A 20,153-nucleotide genomic window follows, 5' to 3' on the forward strand; every position below is an offset into this window, starting at 1 on the left:
AGCTGGTCCAGAATGCAGTGCCACAGGTCCTCACAAGAACACCATGGAGGGCCCACAACTGTCCAGCCTTAAGGCAACTTCTCTAGCCTCTGGTTGAATTCCAGATCCAGTTCAAGGTGCTGGTTCTACAAGGCCTTACACAGTCTGGGCCCAGTGTATCTAAGGGACCACTTGGCGGGCCACCCCAACCCACCCAAAACTGGATGGTGTGAATTGCCCCCGAATCAACCATTCCCTGCCTATGTCAACACCTTTTAATTTATTTGAGTGATCAGAACGCGAAATCGTGCTGAGCAGATAAATCGTGCGCTGATCAATTGGGTCCACCCTTTTTATTATTATCTTGCTTAGATCGGAAACCTTTCTTCCAGTTTCAAACCCGTTCCTTTTTTTTTAAGTGCTGTACAAGTAGTTGTCGAAACAGAGCTAACATGAAATGCAAAAGATTATCCCGAGTGAACGAAAGGGAGCTTTAACCGCCTACCGAAATCTCTACTGATTTGGAGATGCGACTTCAGAATAAGGTTTCTGCTGTTCCGTGGAGCTCTGTGCAAACAGGCCGACTCTCCTGTACAAGGGTAGCTTGAAATGCAAACCATTTACAGCGGCGATGCTGGCAGTCTCGTAGCCCTCTGAGTATACAAGCACTTTTTTGCAATGAACGTTTTTGAAGCCGAGATCAAAATAGGCCTGAATATTTAGAACGAGATCAGTACCCCCTAGCTTCTAGAGAGGAGAGTGCTTGGTTTTAAATATTTCACGATCAAATTGCTCCCGGTTAGCAACAATTCCTCTTCCCAAGTGCGCGGCAGTAAGGAACGGAGCCTTTGCTTGGACGTTCATTTTGACATTCCATCCCACAACTCCTACCTTGAAACATTCTTAAAATCAAGCTCCCAAAATGTGATTCATATGTCAATTTGATACTCTCTCGCTTGGTCCCAGTAGAACTCTGGGGTCGCTGTAGGAAGGCAAAATCTGTCTAGGTTTTTTGAAATCCCGTCTTTCTCCCAAGGAGCTCTGGGGAGCAAAAATGGACCCAATTCCCCATCTTGAACAAAGAGAACTTTTCCTTTTTGCCAATTGATTGCTGGGGTGAGGGGAAATGGACACGGTGAAGATATAAAGTGGGGAGAGATGTTGTCCCCTTTCTTTAATGAAACTAAAATCGGCCAGTAAATCTTGAAGGCTCTTTGGGACAGAAAAAGGAAGTATATTTTAATTCATGTTTGTTGTCCTGTTGGCATCTGGACAGTTGTGGGTCTTCTCCAGCAGGGCAATTCTTCTGTTCATGTGGACTCTTGGGTAGATTTTTGAGTGCCCACTGTAACCCCTTGAGACCATCCTTTGTATTATTCGACACGCTGTCTTTGATTTGGTGGCAAATTATGACATCCGTTGGTCACACAGCCATGATATTGACAGCTCTATAAGATAGCTGAGCCACTTGTAGATTGTGGGCATGAATCAAGGTTTGTGAGAACTTCACTCACAGAAGTGGAAGAAAGCTTCTCCACTGGATGAAGAGCTGTAGATGCAGGTAGAAAATGGAATTTTCTGAATTCTTGTTCGAGTATTATGTTCCCCCCCTTACAGGGCTACTTTTAATTATTTTGATTTCTTCCTCCAAACATTCGTTCTTGAACATGCCTCGAAAAAGTCATAAAGTCTCAGCCTCATCTTCCATCACTGCCCTGCGCCTGAGAACATCCCTGTATTTTTCTTCCTTGTGGTTTTGTTGACTGCATTCAGCAGTCTTTTGCGTTCTGTTTGATGCCGACTTTCTATTCCTCATGTCTTAATGGGCTTTCAAATGCCTCTTGCATTTATTGCTATGTTGCCTCTGTAGCCCTGGGGCAGACATTAATTTCTCTTTGAACACTTTCCATTTACCATTATTGATTTCCCTTGTTTGATTTCACCCAGCACTTCCTTCCCTCCAGTCTTTTGCTTCTTAGTCTTGCAGAAGTTTCCCTTGTCCGTACTTCTGTTTCATTGTCTGAGCTCATTTTCGCCGTTGCTGCGCTCCCGGTGCCAATCCACAGAACCGCCATCGAGACAGATCCCTCCGCCCACGCAATTCCCACCCTCCCCGAGTTCGATTTTTGTATCAGGGGCAAACGCAAAACTGTCCTTGTGTATTTCTCATCCAGAGCTGGTCAATGCTGCGTCTGCATAAAGTGGGGCTTTTTTTTTTTTAATCGAATTGGCCTCAGAAGCACTTGAGTGAACTAGCCATGGACCTTGGTAGACAGGAAATGCCTGTCTTACAACCCTATACTACACTTGACCTGAAGCATAGTCATTCCGATTCAAGTCCAGTGGCTCATCCCACACCAATTGGATAATGCGCTTTCAGTGTGCTTTTGCAGCTGGGTTTTCCCGTGCATTGAAAGTACATTATCCAATGTGTGCAGAATGAATATTCTTCCTCCCCACAAAAGTGTGGCTGGGATTCCAACCTTACTTCTAAAACTTGTAGCCTAATGTGTATATTTATAGGCCTTTGCCTTTTGCTACTCACAAGGCAAATAGCAATTTGGCATATCAGGGCAGCCTTCAGCAATATCTGTCTGTCTATCTATTTTGAGATCAAGTCACATCTGGCTTACGGAGACCCCTGGTAGGATATAAGGCAAGAGACTTTCAAAGGTGGTTAGCCATTGCCTGCCTCTGCGTAGTGATCCTGGCATTCCTTGTCAGTCACTTAACCAAATACTAACCAGGCACAACAGTGTTTAGCTTCCGAGAGCTGGTGAGACCCAGCTAGCCCGGGCTGCCCAGGTGAGTTCCAAGACTGTACCATTTCAAAAACCACCCCCCAGACCTTGCAGCTGCTTGTAATCTGTCAACAGACTAAGTGTGGGGATGCACTAATAGCCAAATGGGCCATTTTTATTGATCCCTGGCACGCTTGACTTGATGCTAAGGTTTAAGTGGAACAGAGCAAGGAACGAAATGGATTGAACCTGGTTTGCTCTCGATGGCATGCGTGCTCACCAGCCAGAGTGGGCTCCCTGTTAACTGTTTCACATTTCTCCTCCGGGCTTCATTCGCATGTTTCGGTTCAGCGCCGACTTTAATTTCATCTCCGACTGTGGGGGCTGCCACTGGCTTCCCATTTGCTCGCTGCGGTGCATGTGTCCCTCCCTCTCCCCCCTACTTCTGTTCCTACCCACGTGTGTCTCCTAAGGCATTTGATTCTTTAGGTGCTTTTTTTTTTCTTTTTTTAGTTCTGCTTTCTGCACATGTACAAGGGTTGAAAAAGGTCAGAACTCCTCCCTTTGGCAAATCCCCTTCACACACGCACGCACGTGCTGTGGCTGGGCTTTTAAAGACAGTTAAATGCTTCAGCATTTGTTAAATCACTTCACAATGCGGGGTGTGAGGGGCATCAACATGCAGGCAGCATAGCATTTTCAAAGGGTAAAGCTAAATTTATTCATAAATTGGGGCTTTCTCTCTAGTTGCGGATACTCAGTGATCTCTGAACATCAGGTGATTTTTTTTTAAGTGGATGCCTAAGAGGACCCAGCCGGGACCAGGTTTTTTTTGTTTCTAATGCTCCTGGGAGCACACTGCAAATTGCAAAGAGATCAAAGAGCAGGTCACATCCCTCCCGTGGTTTTTGCATTGTCCTCAGCTCACCAAAACGTATTGCAAATCTAGAAAGTCTAGAAAGAATCCTGGCTGGCAAAGCCTCTGAAATTGAGCCATGAACATTTCCCCAAGAATTTCAGGGTACAAGACTGATCTGGGTTTCGTTCCAAAGTGGGAAGAAGAAAGCATGAGGAATCCTCAGTCATGGCATTTAAATTACTTTTCCTCCCAAACGCGCACAAGTGTCTGATGCCTGTCAACTTTCTCAATGAACACACTTGGCGTAGCAGCAAAAGAGGTGTCTTAAGGCAGTGATACAGAGCTCGTGGAGGGTTATTCTTGCTGAAACAGATTCAATAGGCAATACATTGATCGTTATAACTTCACGTTCTCACCCCCTGTTAACCCAGTTAAAGCAGGTGGAACTCCCCTTTGTCCCAAGGGAAAGGTTACCGCCTCTGGTCTTGTGGAAAGTGTGTGGAGAAGCCTGGTGCGCATTACATCATTCACAGAATCATAGAGTGGGAAGGGGCCATCCAGGCCATCTAGTCCAACCCCCGGCTCAATGCAGGATCAGCCTAAAGCATCCAAGAGAAGGATCTGTCCAGCCGCTGCTTCAGGATTACCAGTGAGGGAAGCTCACCACCTCCTTATGTAGCCCATTCCACTACTGAACTGCTCAGACTGTGAATTTCTTTTTTTCCTGGGCTGGCGGCCTTACCTCCGTGTGCCTCGACTATCGAGAGCACAATTAGGTGTCTTTGAGAGAGATGGGCATTGTTAAAAACAAGGCTCTAAGGCAAAACTAGGGTTCAAAGACTATTCCCCCTCCACATGCAAATTGCACGCCGAAACCCTTTCCCACCGTAACCCAGCTTTAATCTTCAAGGAGAAAAGAGAACAGAGCTTTTACACCCAGGTGCCAATGAGCCAGAGAGGCCATTTGGCTTTCAGACATAGCACAGGAACAAAGACAGATAACACTTCAGAGAGCAGAGCAGCAAGGTGACCTGGGAAGCAGAATTCAGGGGGGGGGAGGCTATGCAGTTCCCAGAAAACCAAAAGTACAAGGCCCTGGAAAGAGCAGCCATGTGAACCACTAGCATCAAGTACAAACACTTTGAGGGGGCTACACAACAGGTACAGGTGTGTGGAAACACCAGGCATAGGTTGGCCATCAATTTCCTGCTGGTTCAATAGCTGGGCTAGGCCAGGGTGGAAGAGCCACGAATGCTACATCTGCCCAATGTGAGCCACAACGTCACGTATTTCCTGCACAACCTCCAGGTTCCTGGCTTTTCTCAGGTTCGGTTTTTGTTCCGTTTTTGTTTTTCACCTGGCCCAAATTGCACACGAATTATGAACGAAACGGCTTACAAGCTTAACTAGAGGAACGGCTGACCCTTCTGGTGAGACCCTCTAAAGACCGATCTTTTGGTCTGATTTTCTCTCAGCCAGTTCACATCTCAAGGCAGGCAGCTCCAGCCCCGCTCCACAAACCCACTTGTGATTTCCTCCTTTTGCTGTCACCGCCCTCCAGCAATCCCGATTGGCTCCGGCCCGCAGTTCAGGTGTTCAGGCAGAGACGCCGGCCAAGATGCTTGGCTTGTGCCCAGCTAAGCCTGCATAGAGACGGCCCTCTAATCTCTCTCATCTGCCGCAGGGCCCTGTTCCAAGCCGGGCCTTCCGACACCAGGCTCCCTCTCCAATCCTGTTGGCTGTCATTTGAGCATTGCCTGAAACGTGGTCCGCTCCTTTGGCACCCCCAAAACCGCAGAGCCTACCGGAGATGTGACGTATTGCCTGGGGAGGGGGAAGAGAGCGATGGCTTTCTTCTTCGGCTGACCCAAACGCCCCTGTTTCCTCCCAAGCAAAGGCGGGAGATAGTGATGAGCAGGGAGAGGTTATCCGTCAAAGCACGGCCAGCCCCACCACGCACAATTAGCACCATCTGTATACCAATTAAACGGAAAAGTTTGCAGAAGAATATATAGCAAAATGTGGGATCGGCTTTGCCAGCGAGCAGACTCAGTCCCCACTTCTTGCTTCGTTTCTGTATCTACACAGCAGGAAAGAGGGTGATGTCCATCCGCAATCAGTGTCATGAGCATCCTTCTCCTGTCCCCTTTTCTTTTGTGGCCACCCAAACCCAGCAAGCGTTGGAAGACCAGAAGGGGTACCTTGTCCAGAAGAACACAAAGCCCTGCAGAGCTGGTCGGGGGGCTGGCAGATGTCTGTCACAACCAAGTTTGGCCGCATCTGCTTGGGGCTTCATTCGGCTGCCGCGTCCGCCCCGCCCGGGTCTCCCCCGCCATGTCGCTTGATGGAGCGTTTAATGGTCCACGGCTGCAGCAAAAGCCGTCCCCGCCATCTCTGATAGAAATTGATTTTGGGCTTCGGCAGCTGGGCTGACTTTCCAATAAGCTCCCGAAGAAAAGCGAACCTGGCGTATTGGCGAGGCCTCGGCGAATGCGTTTGAACAGTTGGTGCGTCCTCTTAGGGGACAAAAGGCACGTTCTGTTCAGTTGGACACGTCGACTCGCGGAGATGGCTTTTTGGGAATGTGTCGGACGATAACAATTGGGAAAGTTTACAAAGCGAGCAGCAGCCTCTGGACTCCCTTGCCGGCTCCAGCTGTCCCTCGTCCAGTTAGCCATCGTGCAGCTCCAGCTGTCCCCTGCTCGGTCACCCTTCAAGGCCAAAGGCCATGGGACACGATCCCAAGTGACATGGGAAGGCTTTCCCCGTCAGAATCGCCATGCCCCGTTGCTTTAATCAAGACGCCTGCCGGAAGCTGCCCCCGAGCTTCATTTCCAACGACCTTAAGCAAGTCATTTTGACAAGTCTGTGCAAACAGAGAAAGCAGACAAGCTGCTTTCCAGGAATCACCCGTCCTCTCCCCACAACGGGCACGGTGTGAGGTAGATGAGGCCGACAGAGCTCTAAGAGGACTGCTCTGTGTGAACAGCACTATCAGGACTGTGACTCGTCCAAGGTCACCCAGCTGGGTGCAGGTGGAGGAGGAGGGGGGAATACAACCCAGTTCTCCAGATGAGACTCCGTAGCTCTAGGGGAGGGTGAGCTTTAGGGAGGGGCAGAACCTCAGCGCATCAGAGTGCTCCAGGGAGATGAAACAGTTCTCATAGCTCGGCTCTTTTAAGGGACGAGATGCGAAACACATTTCACAGTGGATTATCGCCCAGAAGGCCTTCTCCGATTCATCACAGAGCTAGTCGTTTCCCGGATAATGTTCTGCATCGGACTGGACGGACGGACGGGGGGGGGGGGGACGTGCCATAAAAACTCAGCTGGAAAACACTAAAAGCAGGAAATTGCATTGAGTTGCCTTCAAATAAATAAGTAATTTAGGACACACTAACGGTCTTTTGCGGTCCCCCCCCCCCCAATTAAAAAAAAATCAGAATAACAAACTCAACCCCTCTATTTTTCTTTTGCTTTCTTTTTTTAAAAATAATTACGCAGGCTATCAAATCGCATACCGCTTGGCGAGCAGCAGCCCCAACAAGTTCACCACGGTGGAAGTTGGCTCCACGGTCAGGCAGTTTATGGCCACGGACCTGCTCCCCGAGTCGGCGTACATCTTCCGAGCTTCGGCCAAGACCCGCCAGGGCTGGGGCGAGCCCTTAGAAGCCACGGTCATCACCACAGAAAAAAGAGGTAATCGCCACAACTGGGATGGGGTCCCGGCTCTGTTCGGGCCACCAGTGTGCCTGCAATGCAGGAGAAGTATCATGCCGTGAAGGGTGAGACATTTAAAGAGGCACACAAGTTATCGATTCAGTTCAAGTTGTCAGTTCAAGAGACTAAATGACCAGACTCGGAACTCTTTGATGCACTAGGGGGGGGGGCGGGTGCCAGGGCACGGGAAAACATCGTCTCCGTCCCCGATAAAGCCAATTAAAACAAGGCAGTGCGGGGGATACTGCTGGGCGCGTAATAAGCTGCATCACACAATTTCCTTTGCTTGCCGCAATAACAATTGGCTCTATTATTGCTAAGCTGGTCGGGGTGCTTTGAATACAAGAGCCATTATCCGAAACCCAACTTTCTTCCTGGTGCGTGGCCACGTGCGCTGCCCGAATCGTAATCAGAGAGACTGAGAGAAAGAAAAGGAGTTAAGAGCCAATGAGTCGCATTGTACCGAAGGTGCCACGGAAATCCCACATTGCCCTACGTTGTGGTTGGTTGGCGCCCCAGGCCTACAGATCTGTGTTTGGCTGCTTGCCCACAAAAGGACAAAGTTCAAGACCAACAACATTTTATTCTGGGCCTAAGCGCTCGTGCGCATGCACACTTCTTCAGATCCGATGAAACAAAATTTCCTCAATTAGCCTCACTGCTAGCGAAGGAGTGCTAGGTCAGCTCCCCTGTTAATCACCCCAAGTTGGAGAACTTTAATTGGGGGCATTCAGAAGTGGAATGTTTCTGATTTTAAATTTGTATGTATTTTAAAAGTTGTGAGCTGCCCAGAGCAATATGGAAGGGTGGGTTTAAAAAATCCAATTATTATTGTTATTATATTGGGGGTGGGGGAGTAATTGTCAGGAGGGGCTAGTTGCATATGTGTGATTCTAGCTGAGATAGGGCTAAGGCAGACAAGACCTGCAAATTAGCATTCAGATGCAAGTCAGTGGCAGAACATTCGCATACAGATCGGTTGAGAATGTGAGAATGAAGTCTGAGGCCAGTGGCCCCTTGAAGAACCACAAATTCTAATATTTGGGAAGATGTGAGAACTGAGCGACTTAGCAAGTGTAGTGAGATAAGAAGCTGATATCTCTGTTAAGGTCTGGAGAGTTTTTCTCCACATCGGAGCCAATAGCAATTCAGGGAGGGGGTTTCTAGCAAGACAACAGGAAGGAAGAGTTCGCCTGTCCCCCACCACCAAGGCTGAGGTCCAAAGGACAGGGGCTTCCGCCAATACATCAGGACAGTCCAATCTTGCGCAGCATGTGGTTTTGGCCTCGAACCATTTCATGCATCAGCCTACCTGGGGCAAAGGCTCTCTGCTGAATCAAGAGGTCTGGTATGTTTTTTCCTTTTGCATTTAAATCATTGCTCCTTGGGTCTGCCTAAGCGCCGCAGAACCTGAACAGAAGTGGCTCTCTCCTCGCAGCGGGGAAGGTTGTGTGGCCGCCACGAAAGACCTTTAAAATCACCGGGGTGAAGCAGGCTGAAAATTTGTGATGAGTGGCCGGCGGGCAGGGGTGGGGGGAGAAACCCAAAGAGCTCCCTGCCACTTGTTTAAGGTACGTCCATCCAAAGGAAGCATTGCGTTCCCCCCACCACCACCCCCCGGACATCAACAAGCCCTCGCTCCCTCCGGCGGAATAACCCCCAGCGCTTTAGAACTGACCTCTGCATCATCTCGCACGTCAGGCGCTGAAGGCTGTCCAAGGCTAATGGCTTGCAATTCTTTTGGCACTGTCAAGCAACGGCCCGCAGACTGCCCCTGAGACGCCGAGCCATGAAAGCGAATGTTTTCGGAGCGACTGGGGATTGCAAGGAAGGGGGAGGGGGAAGGAACACAAGCTGCCCTTCGTGCAAAGCTGTCGGGAGACGCGGTGGCGGGCGGTGCGCATTTGCCGACACAGGTCCTGATGGAGTTTAGCCGCATGGGCTCCTCCTAAGCAGGTCACTGGGGTGCTCGCTGATCAATGCCCGCTTGATTGCATGGCACCCCTTTGAAATTCCGATCGATAGCCTCCATGATAAACAATTAAACAATTATTCCTCAGTCTGTTGAGGTTGGCGAATCGATGGGCCCCTGGAATGGGCATGAGAGGGGGAGACCTCCTTTGGGGTGGGTGAACTTCTGGCTGCCCCACAGAGGTCCCGCCACTGGATGTGGAGTTGGCTACTTTCACCCTGCAAATCTGAGATGGAGGGGAGAGGCAGGCTTCTTTGCTGTCCTTCAGGGGCGCGCACCAAGGATGTGAAAGCACAGCGCATGATGTCCGCTGAGCCAACAGGTGCAAGTATATGAGTGCATGAGCACTCAATTGAACAAGTCGATGGGCATCATCAGACACGAAAGGATCGTAATGCTGTCATACTTGTGATCCACATCTAGATTGCTTTCTCGCACTCTTCTGTGCATGAGCAGCAGGGGGGGGGAGTCATGGTGGAACTGAACATTAATGCAAACGGTGCTTGCCCAGTGTTCAGTACCAAATATGGGAGGGGAGCATCGGAGTGAAACTAGAGCAAGGGAAGAGTTCTTCTAAAATATTGGCTCAGTGCTCAAAAGTGGTCTAACCATTCTGAGCTCCGGCTCCTGGGGAGAAATTCAGATGGGATGAATTCCGACAGCATCCCTACTGTGGAGATTTTTCTGTCTCGCTCAGCCCTGTTATTTTCTCTTACACCTTAGTCCCTCCCCTGTTCTTAGCTGGGTTCCCCTGCTGTGAACGGATGGCAAGATTCCTGTTCTTCAAACCTTTGGCACCCTTGTGTGCGGCAAGACCCGTGTTTTTTTGCTTCATTTCCCCCCCCCTTCTATTTCTTTATGCTTCCCCGGCCAAAAAATAGTTCCAAAAGGGGACAGAATATGCTATAAGAAGAATCAACTCCATGAAGTCCAGTGTACCCATGTGCTTTGTAGAAAGCGATTCCTCTCGACTTGGAGTTCCGCTCTCTGAAAGTCCAGAGCCAGGCATTCCACCTCACCCTTTGGCTTGCATCCCTCCCTCCCCCATCCTCTCCATGCCATCTCCCCCCCCCTCCTCACTTTCCTTCTCCGACTCACATATCATTGACAAATTGAAGTTGACCTCCGATGCTTGCAAAACACACATGGGGAATTTGGCAAGATCGTGGTGCCAGGTGCTTTTGCTTGGCAGAGATAATGGGGAATAGAAGATGGGACAACATCCCGCACACGTTCCGTCTGTGCAGTCTGGAAATGGCTGCAGTTTACACATGCTACAGCTCCTGTTGGAGGGCTGGGGCTCTTGCTAGCGAGGGATGTCCTGCAAGTATTTGATCACTGCTGTGACCTTGCTTCGAACGTCGAGGGAAGAAAGGGTTGTTCCAGGTGTGGACGGAGGCAGCCTGCTTCGGCGAGGGTACCATGCTGTATCAGGGGCTTATCCCCTCTCTCTGTCTCGAGGCCCGCCAGCTTGAATTCCCCGGAAAAGTAACGAGGGCTTGACGTTTCCTTTCAGAACGGCCAGAACCTCCCAGAGAACTGAGAGTCCCCCAGTCGGAAGTGACGTCCCGCAGCTTGCAGCTCCACTGGCGCCCAGGAAGCGATGGTTCTTCTCCGATCCGATACTTCACGGTGCAGATCAAGGAGCTGCCAGACGGTGACTGGCAGACGTATTCCTCTTCCGTCAGCCACGAAGCTACATCCTGTTTAATTGACAGGTATCACACAGAGATTTCATGGCGAGCATGTCTGGACAACCACGAGCACCCGCTGGTCTCAAAGCACCAGCGGTCTTTCTGTCATTTAAGGGAGCGGGACGGTGACACGATCTTGAGCTCTTTTCAAGGTTTTCATCAGGTAGCCGTGTTGGTCTGCAGCAGACCAGCTGACTTTGAGTCTAGTAGGACCTTGGAGACCTCCCAGATTTTTTTGGAGCAGAAGCTTTTGAGAGTCAAAACCCTCTTCACCAGATACAAGTTTGAATGGAGAGCCGTGAGTCACAAGGTGGAGATGGGTGTTGTGGAGAAGGAATTTGGGGTGCAGAGGTTACAATATACATTGTTATCAGCTTGATTAGAGCACAAGGGTGATGCTTGGGGAAGAAAATTAGAAAATTCCCCCCTCCCCGTTCTAATCAAGGTGATTCTAATGCTCGTTTTATCCCCTATATCCTGAGTTCGTTCTTTGCAGAACCCCTCAAATGTTCAGTGTAAGGTATAAGAGATCTCCATTGTTACTTGTCTCCGATGAAGGGAGTTTTGACAATAAAACCCCCCAAATCTTGTTGGTCTCTAAGGTGCAAATGGACTTGAATCCAACAGTTCTCCTGTGGTCCAACACAGCGACCCTCTGAAACTGTTTTGGGATGGAGTTCTGAACACCATCCTTCCATCTCAGTTATCCCCCACTGGCTTACGTGACGTGAAGAGGGGGCAAAACTTTAACCCCTGGCAAATTCTTTTCTGTTTCTCACATGGGTAACTGGCAAGCCTCCCTCTATCTTGGCCAGCCCTGTGACTCTGCAGAGCTCTGGGGGGGAAATCCCCAACCAGTCGCGGAGTTTGTTGCAGTGGTCGTTTCTGGGAAACTCATTCCGGTCTGTGCTTAGAGATTCTGTCTTCCAGAATGCCCTTATCTTGTTTTCAGATGAAATGAGGCCAGTTTTATCTGCATTGCCGTAATGAGGAACAGAGAGATCGCATCGCGCCATTTTAAGCTGTGTCACCCGGACTCGGTCAGACTGCTCTGGCATTAAAATTGGAGTCGTGGACACTGCTGAAGCCGCCAAATACCTGCGAGTAGCCCTGCAGGTGGTCGTTTGGTTGCCTCGTTGCCCTGCCAAAATCAACAGGGTCCTTTCGAAATGCTTTTGGCAGGCTTGCAAAGCAGAGAGGGCGGCACGGTGGAGCTCGTTTTCTGTGGTGCCCAAACCATAATAAGACCATTTGCCTGATGACAGCAGTTTTTACGAGCACAGTGGACCTCAGGATTGGGTTCAGTCAATCCAGATCAAGACTATGGATCTTGGATTACCTTGAAAATGTAAAAATGCAAGCTCACACAGGCTTAGTTTGCCTTGGGACCATGCGGCTAAGGAATTTGTTAACCCTTCAACCTCCATTCTGTATGTTATTCTATACTCACTCTTTCCCTCCAGCTTAAAGGGGGGAAAGATGGGTCCTTGAAAAACTAATGATAGAACAGGGGAGGTGGGCTTTGAATGGCTAGCTCAAGATGGAAGGGTTAAACCTCCTCTCCCTTTCCTGCACAACCCCCAGGCAAATGGAGGCTGCACAGACATGAAGTTTGCGTTTCATGGGTGGCGTGCACAATCCAAGTCTCTTTTCTTTGAGCCCTAGTTCTCCAGTTTAAATACTTTCCCATGCCCTTGGGTGAGGACTTTCATGAGTCCTATCAAAGCTACATCCTCCCTGCCCCATAGATATTCTATTCCCCTGTCCTTCTGATTGGCTTTGCTCTTCCCCGGCCTATCCAGAGGAAAGGAAGAATGTAGGAGGCACAGCCATGCTCCAGTCGTAATTCCCTCCATCGCCGTGGCCTCCATTAATGACTGCCTAGTCCCAAGAACCGAGAAAAGAACAGATTGCCCCTCCTCCACCCCCCCCCCACTGCCCAGAGAGCATTTCTCCTGTGGGGATGTCTCAAAGCAATGTAATGCACTGCCCATCACGCAGCATTTTTATCCCACAGCGTTTAATCATCCGCTCTTCCTGGTAGCTTTATCGGCCTCGCCGGTCGGCCCGGCATATCAGAGGCCCTGCAACGCCTCTAACCGATTAATTAGCTAAGCTTATTACGGGCAACTCTGAACTCCCGCGGACCTTGTTAGTGGCTCAAAAGGGAGCCCCCCGCTGGCTACGCTGGAAGCTTGTGCTGAAGCCACCCCAGCTGGAAGCAGGTCTTTGCATATCTTAAAGTCACTGAGTACACAGAAAGCCTGCAGGGAATCCCCTGTCACTGTCTGCATTAAATAAGCCAAGCAACGCTATTTGCTGGGATGCAGCAGCGCTGGAAAATAGCACTCCCGCTGCATTGTCTAGTAGATTAACCGAGAGACTTGGGGCTGCAGTGCCCAAGCCCTCGGCCCCACCAGCTTTCTACGTGTCTTGGAAGAATCTCTAGATCGCTCCCGGGCCCAGTTCCGCAGAAGGGTTAGTGGGCCTGTCTAAGGCAGGGGAAAGCTGGATTCCAATCCCCAGTCCACCCTGGACTTCGCCCCAGTAGCACATGTTTTCTGTTTATCTGGACTCATAGGGTCCAGCTAAATGTGGGGTCCCAAGGGAGACCAGCCGAGGAATAGGGCAGAGCAAGTCAGATCCTCAGGGGGGGAAAGCCTGGTCAGGCCAGTTTGCTGGTCCCCATTGCATTTCCTGCAATAGATTTTGCTTGGTTCTTTCTCAGCCCCAGAAAAACAATAGGATGGGACACTCCAAAAGAGAGCACCCTGAACTTCATGGGTAGATAGACAGATGGATAAATAGCTCAGCAGGAGTTCATCCATTGATCTTTAGGGGTTTCTCCTCCTTTAAGTTTCTCTGTTACTCTTCAGAAGTGGCCAGGGGCTCTCCAGATGTCCATGGACAGCAACTCCCCTGAGTTCATGGACATCTGGAGAACCACAGTTGGTGCACCCCTTTTCTAGATGGTCTCATAAGCCCTGGATGTCAATTACTCTGCATTGTAGTTTACCCACAAAACAGAATTTGTGTCTGAGCATGAGACGGAGAGGACCTTCAAAATGCTTGTCTTTTGCCAGCTCGATGTGCCTTCCAGCTAAAGGGAAGCCATTTTGGATGTGTCTTCTCATGTGCTGTTCACCTCACTGTTGTTGTTTTTTACAGATTGAACCCGTTTACCTCCTACAAGCTGCGCCTGAAAGCAACCAACGATATCGGAGACAGCCACTTTGGTGCAGAGACGGAAGCTGTGACAACGCTGCAAGATGGTAAGAGAAGGCAAGCTGATTTGGCCAAAAATTGAGCCAAACCTGTGGTTCCGGGTAATGCGGGCATTGTTGTTGTTCTGTTAACAGGCACAAGTCCTACCATACATTCCAGTAATGAGCCTAGCCTTCTAGTGGATTGTCTTCCTGGTTCGGTGCTAACGAACCGTTCTCTTTCCTGAAACTGAATAATTTATCGAGGAGCATTAAAAATGCATGTGGAATTGAGCATCGGTTTGGAGACCCTTCTGCAATTGTTATCACTCCTGATCCACTTTGAGGCTGCAGTTGTGTTAAATGGCTGAATGAAACAGCAAGAGAGAGAAAAAATAAATCCTGGGAATGTTCGGGAGCCACAGATACATTAGCCTGATGGTGGCTTGCATTGCAAAAAAGGAACTTACAATTGCGTGCGATTCTTCTAGGCAGGGCAAGGGATTTCAGAGCAGTGCAATTGCTCTGTCTTGACTGTAGTGTGCTATAGGGGTGTCAGCTCTGAGGGACACAGCCATGCCTGAAAGGGGCAGAAGTCCAGCAGTTGTCCCTAAACAGTCAGTTTAGTGCTGCAACGTTCGGAAGGATTCCTGCTGAAGATGATCCATTAGGCCGGGATTCAAAATTCTGTGCTGCTCGAAGCGTGCCACACCCATCTGGCAAATTCGATCTGTTGGGACTTTCGAAAGCGCTTTGTTGCGGTGCATGGAAAGGGGGAGGTGGGTGTCTTTTCTTTGGGAGGAGAAATCCCTCTGGAGGCGTACAGGTTCTCCGGAGCCCCAGCAGTCAGCGTGTGAATCCCCAGCCTTATCTTCAAGGTGCCAGCAGGCCGCCTTGTCCCCCTTTCTCGCAGCGGCAGTAGCAGCAGACGTAAACCTGCCAGTGTTCTGCGACTTGTTTCCATTAATTCTTAATTATTCCCCTGTTCCCCAGTTGACACACTTTGGGCTGAATTTTAGGGGGCGAGGAAAACCCAGCACCCCCGTCTGGCCTCCCTACAACAAGAGCGATTAACTGGAAACGTTTTCTCACCTCCTCGGCAAACTCCAAGGATTTATTTTGCTGAACAAACCTGGAGCCGCCAGTCGAGCGTTTTAGTGTGGCGAGCTGGGAGCTCCTGATAAGCGACTTTGGCTTTGTCCTGACACATCCTGTGAGTTTGCTGCACAGGTAGGCGAGAGGCTGAGGACAGGCTTAGGCAGCAGGGCTTCTTCCGGAGAGGGAGGCTCTCGCCTGTTCCATTTGCCGGTAGGAGGCAGAGCTACATCCTGACAATGGCACAGGGGAGAGCAAGGAGTTTTAACTGAAAGAATGTATTTTATGCTTGTTTCCTCACTCTGCATATTTTTTGGGGGGGTTCTCTTCCAGTTCCGAGTGAAGCTCCAAACTCTGTGTCGGTGACCCCCCACACGACATCCTCCGTCCTTGTCCAGTGGCAGGTGAGTGAAGATCGAAAAGATCAGAGGACCCCAGCAGACACTGCTGTCAGTCGTGCAAGAGGCCGAGAACTGGGTAATGGGTTTTCCCTTCCAGGCCTGGCCAATCCAGGGCTTCATGAAAGGGGCAGACAAAACAGTGCGATCAGTTTGTTTCGCGCATTCTGTTGTTTTGCTGCCTCGGGCTGTTCAAAGTTCAATATCTTGCTGAGAATTCTGGTGGCTTTCGTTGGGATGCAACTTTTGCTCATCTTATGCGTGCTTGATAGCTGATGACCTATAAAGATTGTTTCATAGGCCAGCCATGTTGCTTGCCATCCTTTTAAATGGCTTCTCTAAGCTGAGAGTTCACTCCAAAGGCCTTTAAAGGGACTGAGAGGAGAGACCTTTAAATGCACTTTAACAGCAGCTATCCAGCAGTCCTGAAAAATCCTGGGAGGGAAATGGGGGGCGGGTGGGTTTGAGGCTTGGCCATTTCAGATAGCTGAATAAATGCTGGCTATTTTTTCTGGGTGAAAAAATATCCCGGAAAAAAACAATAAAGTATTGGTTTGCAGTTTCGGCAATAGCGCTCTCAGTTACAACATAGTGAATAAACGTGAGGCACATTGACTTTTTAGCCGGAGGAGTCATGCATGGGTATCAATCAGCGACCTGCCCTGGGGGGGAGCGATTGAAGCATGCACTGAGGACAATGAAATGGAGCATGACGGAGTAAAGGTTGATCCTGTTGATAGATACGGGGTGGATAATGAATGAGAACTAGGTGGTAGTTTAGATAATTGGACACTTTTCATTTCATGGAAACTTAACAGGAGAGTTGTAACCAAGCTGCTTCGGGGGAGTCGAAGTCAATTACGTGTCATTAGCATGCTTATGTTATTTGGGTGCTCGGTGATTTAGCTACGCTGTCGTTTTCAAATTAAAAAAAAAACGGTAAAGCACACGCTTTAGCTAAATGCCATGAAAATGCAGGCGGAATGGAAAGTATTGCGGGAGACCTCACACAAGACAAAGCCTGAACATTTTGCACAAAGTAACGTCAGGCGCGGATCCTGCTGGATCCATGGCTTTAAACCCACTCTGGAAGGAAAGGAGACGTCCCCAAGGAAGCCCAATGGATGTCAAAGTCCCTTGCTGAACGCTGATGCTTTTGCTCCTTGGAGAGCTGAGAATGTCTTCAATTTGCACAGTGCAAACAAACTGGCATTATTACTTCACGAAACCTCCCTCACCATAGAGTCACCTACCTCTGCTGATCCTGCGGGCCTTTCTCCGAGATGGGTAGAAAATCCAAAATAATCTGTGGCATCGAGAGCCAAGTTTTGTCCCTGAATGACAGACAAGGACAGGATGCCCTGACCTTTGGACGGGGTACCTTTCCCCAAAGAAGCAGTGTGATTGCCAGGATGGAAAGAGCACCCCTGGCCGTTTATCTCTCCACTTTCCACCAGGTACCTTAATGGCTTCTGATTCCAGTGTAAGATTTGGGCTCTAGAGAGAAAATCCCATCCTCTAATGGGAGCATTATATGAATCAGGAGGCTTTCTTGAGAGAGAAGGAGGAGAGCCGTTTGGAGAGATCTTTGCGGAACTCTCATCATCAGGAGCTTAGTTATTGGGTGACCCTGAATAGACAGAGGTGTTGGGGGGGGGGGAGAGAGAGCCTCAGACCCTTCTCCCTTCCCTCGCGTGCACAAACTCTGGAATGGAAAAGACAAGCCAAAGGGAGCGTGTTTTCTTCCCTTCTCCTAGCTGTCTATGGAAGGGAGTCTCAACATGGGTGAAATCAAGTTGGAAGGGAGAAAGGTGAACCCCTTCCATCTTCCCCCATATCATAACATCTGTTGGGCCTCCTTCTCTTCTCTTCTCTTCTCTTCTCTTCTCTTCTCTTCTCTTCTCTTCTCTTCTCTTCTCTTCTCTTCTCTTCTCTTCTCTTCTCTTCTCTTCTCTTCTCTTCTCTTCTCTTCTCTTCTCTTCTCTTCTCTTCCTTCCTTCCTTCCTTTATAGCCCCCTCCCATCCTCACAGGGACTCAAAGGGGATCATACACAGAGTTTGCCAGCATACTCCACAAAACATGACATTCCATAACCAAGACATTAGGATTTTAGAAGTCTGGAACCACCAGGAAGAGCGGAAGCATAGTTAGAAGTGCTCACATGGTACATGAAGTGGAACAGAAATAACGTAACAGGACCCTCACGTACAACAAGCTATATGCTGCAGCCTCTAATCATTTCCCCAAGGACGTTTCTGAGCCATTTGGGGCAGGGCAACTCTCTTATCTGCACAGCAAAGCCTTCTTGAATAGTTCCACTTGGCATAGTTGGTGGAAGGGCAGGAGAGCGGAAGCATTCCTCTCTTTTCAGGCAGCCCATCCCACAGGCCCGCAATGGAGAAAGTCCCTCTCTGGGCAGTTGCTGATTTTGCCCACTTTAAGGTGGGCGCTTTGACTGGGGCCCGACCCTGATACCATTTCTCTCTAAAACCCACAAGGGAAGATCCATTTGCCAGTCTCCCCGCCTCGCATCTATTTTCCTGCCCTAAAACTGAACATTAATGGCACTGAATGTGTCTTCCCCTGCCGTGCCCCCCCCCAGTGTAGCTTCTGATCAAGATAATGCTCTGTAAACAGCCCCTGTGCTTATTCAAATCCCTAATTAACCAAATGTTTTTGACGTTCCCTCCGGCTGTTCAGAAATCTGACCCGAGGCCAATGTGGCGGCGCTGCGTCCAAATGCTTGCGTTTGGTGGGATTATCTGGAACCTGGAGAGCTTTACAAAAGCCATCATGATAAGACGTTTCAGAAATAAGTGGTCATGTGAAGCGGAGGGACTTTTCTCGGTTTAGCTCCTGAAGAGTGGCGGGGGCTCTGAAGAAGCTGGGCCTTTTAATTTCAGGGGCAGTGATGTATTGATTCAGGGGATTTCTGAGCAGACCTTTCCCCCTCACGTGGTCTCCGAGGGGGAGTTGCAAAGACAAATGGAGACAACGGTCTAGAAAACACAACCGTGAAATCAAAATGCTTAAGCAGTGTGTGTGTGTGGGGGGGGGGGTTCGCCCACAGTCCAACCCCCTGCTCCATGCAAGATCCGCCTCAAGCATCCATGGTAAGTACCTGTCCAGGTGCTACTTGAAGACTGCCAGTGAGGGGGAGCTCCCCACCTCCTTAGAACTATTCTGACTGTGGATATTTCCCCCCTGATATCTAGCTGGTGCCGTTCTCCATGTAGTTCAAGCTCATTTCTGCGGGTCCAGTCCTCTGCTGCCAACAGGAAGTGCTCCCTGCCCTCCTTTAAAGAGAAAGAGAGCCATCCAATCCCCTCCCAGCCTCCTCTTCTCCAGGCTGAACATTCCCAAGTCTTGAATTGCTGAGTGCAGCCACGGGGACAACCAGCTTCTTGTAAAAAACCAAAAACCACACGGTCATAAAACTATTTCAGTGGTGGATGCAAACGCTGATCATGAGCTGATGTCAGTGTTGACAGTGTGGACACACCCTGTCTAACTCTGCTTCTCTTCAAATGGGTGTGTCTTGCAGCCTCCGAAGGCCGAGAGCCTGAACGGTCTCCTGTTGGGCTACCGCATCTATTACCGGGAGTTGGAATATGAAAGCTCAGGCCAGGAGTCCAAGGCAATCAAAAGCCCTTCGTCTTTGCGAGCAGAGCTGACACGTGAGTAGCCAGTGGGGCCTTCTTTGGGATGCGATGCCGTCATTTACTGCCCTCTTGTTATTCGGGGGCATAGGCTTTCAGGAAGGGGAGCCAGAACTGTGATGTGACATTTGCATTAAAAAGGGCAGACGCTAAAAATGGATAATCGCAAACCGAGAAGGGCAGATGTATTAGCCCCTTACTAAAGGAAAGATAAATATAAGGCACTCCTCATGGGTCATCCTCTTATGATCCACCACATCCTCCGTTTCCTGCTCGTTCTCCCTTCTACCCCATGGGTGGCACTGGCCGAACTCAGAAGGGAGAGAAGAGTGCCGAGGTCACAAAGAAGCCTCTTCCCCACTGCGAAATCTGTCAAGGGCCCAAAGATGTGGGTTTCCAGCCATGCACCAAATGGTCAAGTGGTATCCACCAAACCGGTTCAAGGTCCTTGGTCGCCCTGAGCAATGTACCCCCATCGCCGCCTTCCACGTTGCCACCAGACTGGTCTCACCCAAGCAGGAGGCAGTGGCCGTCACTTCTGGTGAGCCAGGTCCCTCATCAGCTCACTCTTTGGTGAGCCGTCCTAGGCCCGTTACACATATGTTGGATAACACACTTTCAGTGTGCTTTTGTGGTTGGATTTTCCTGTGCAGAACAGGATAATCTGCGTCTAAAGTGCATTGAAAGTGCATTATCTAATTTGTGCATAACGGGCCCAACTCACTCATTGCGGTGGCTTGACCAGAGAAGCAGCCCTGGTGATCAGTGGATTGCATCCAAAGTGTCTGTATCGGTTTCAGTTCCCAAGAGTGCTGTTCCTATTACAAACCTC

The 20,153-nt window shown here is 49.6% G+C and overlaps 1 protein-coding gene across 6 annotated transcripts in view; it reads left to right on the forward strand.

Moving 5' to 3' along the window:
- The window catches only part of SDK1 (sidekick cell adhesion molecule 1), a 429,219-nt gene that overhangs the window by 348,515 nt on the left and 60,551 nt on the right, over positions 1–20,153 (forward strand). For all 6 annotated transcript variants that reach the window (XM_077316210.1, XM_077316213.1, XM_077316211.1 and 3 more), the window contains 5 exons: positions 7,084–7,278; positions 10,788–10,989; positions 14,134–14,237; positions 15,597–15,667; positions 19,207–19,339. In XM_077316210.1, coding sequence (XP_077172325.1) covers positions 7,084–7,278; positions 10,788–10,989; positions 14,134–14,237; positions 15,597–15,667; positions 19,207–19,339 — 705 coding nt within the window. The remainder of the gene's footprint in view (positions 1–7,083; positions 7,279–10,787; positions 10,990–14,133; positions 14,238–15,596; positions 15,668–19,206; positions 19,340–20,153) is intronic.

This window comes from Paroedura picta, chromosome 17 (genome assembly GCF_049243985.1).
Source record: "Paroedura picta isolate Pp20150507F chromosome 17, Ppicta_v3.0, whole genome shotgun sequence".
NCBI lineage: Eukaryota > Metazoa > Chordata > Lepidosauria > Squamata > Gekkonidae > Paroedura > Paroedura picta.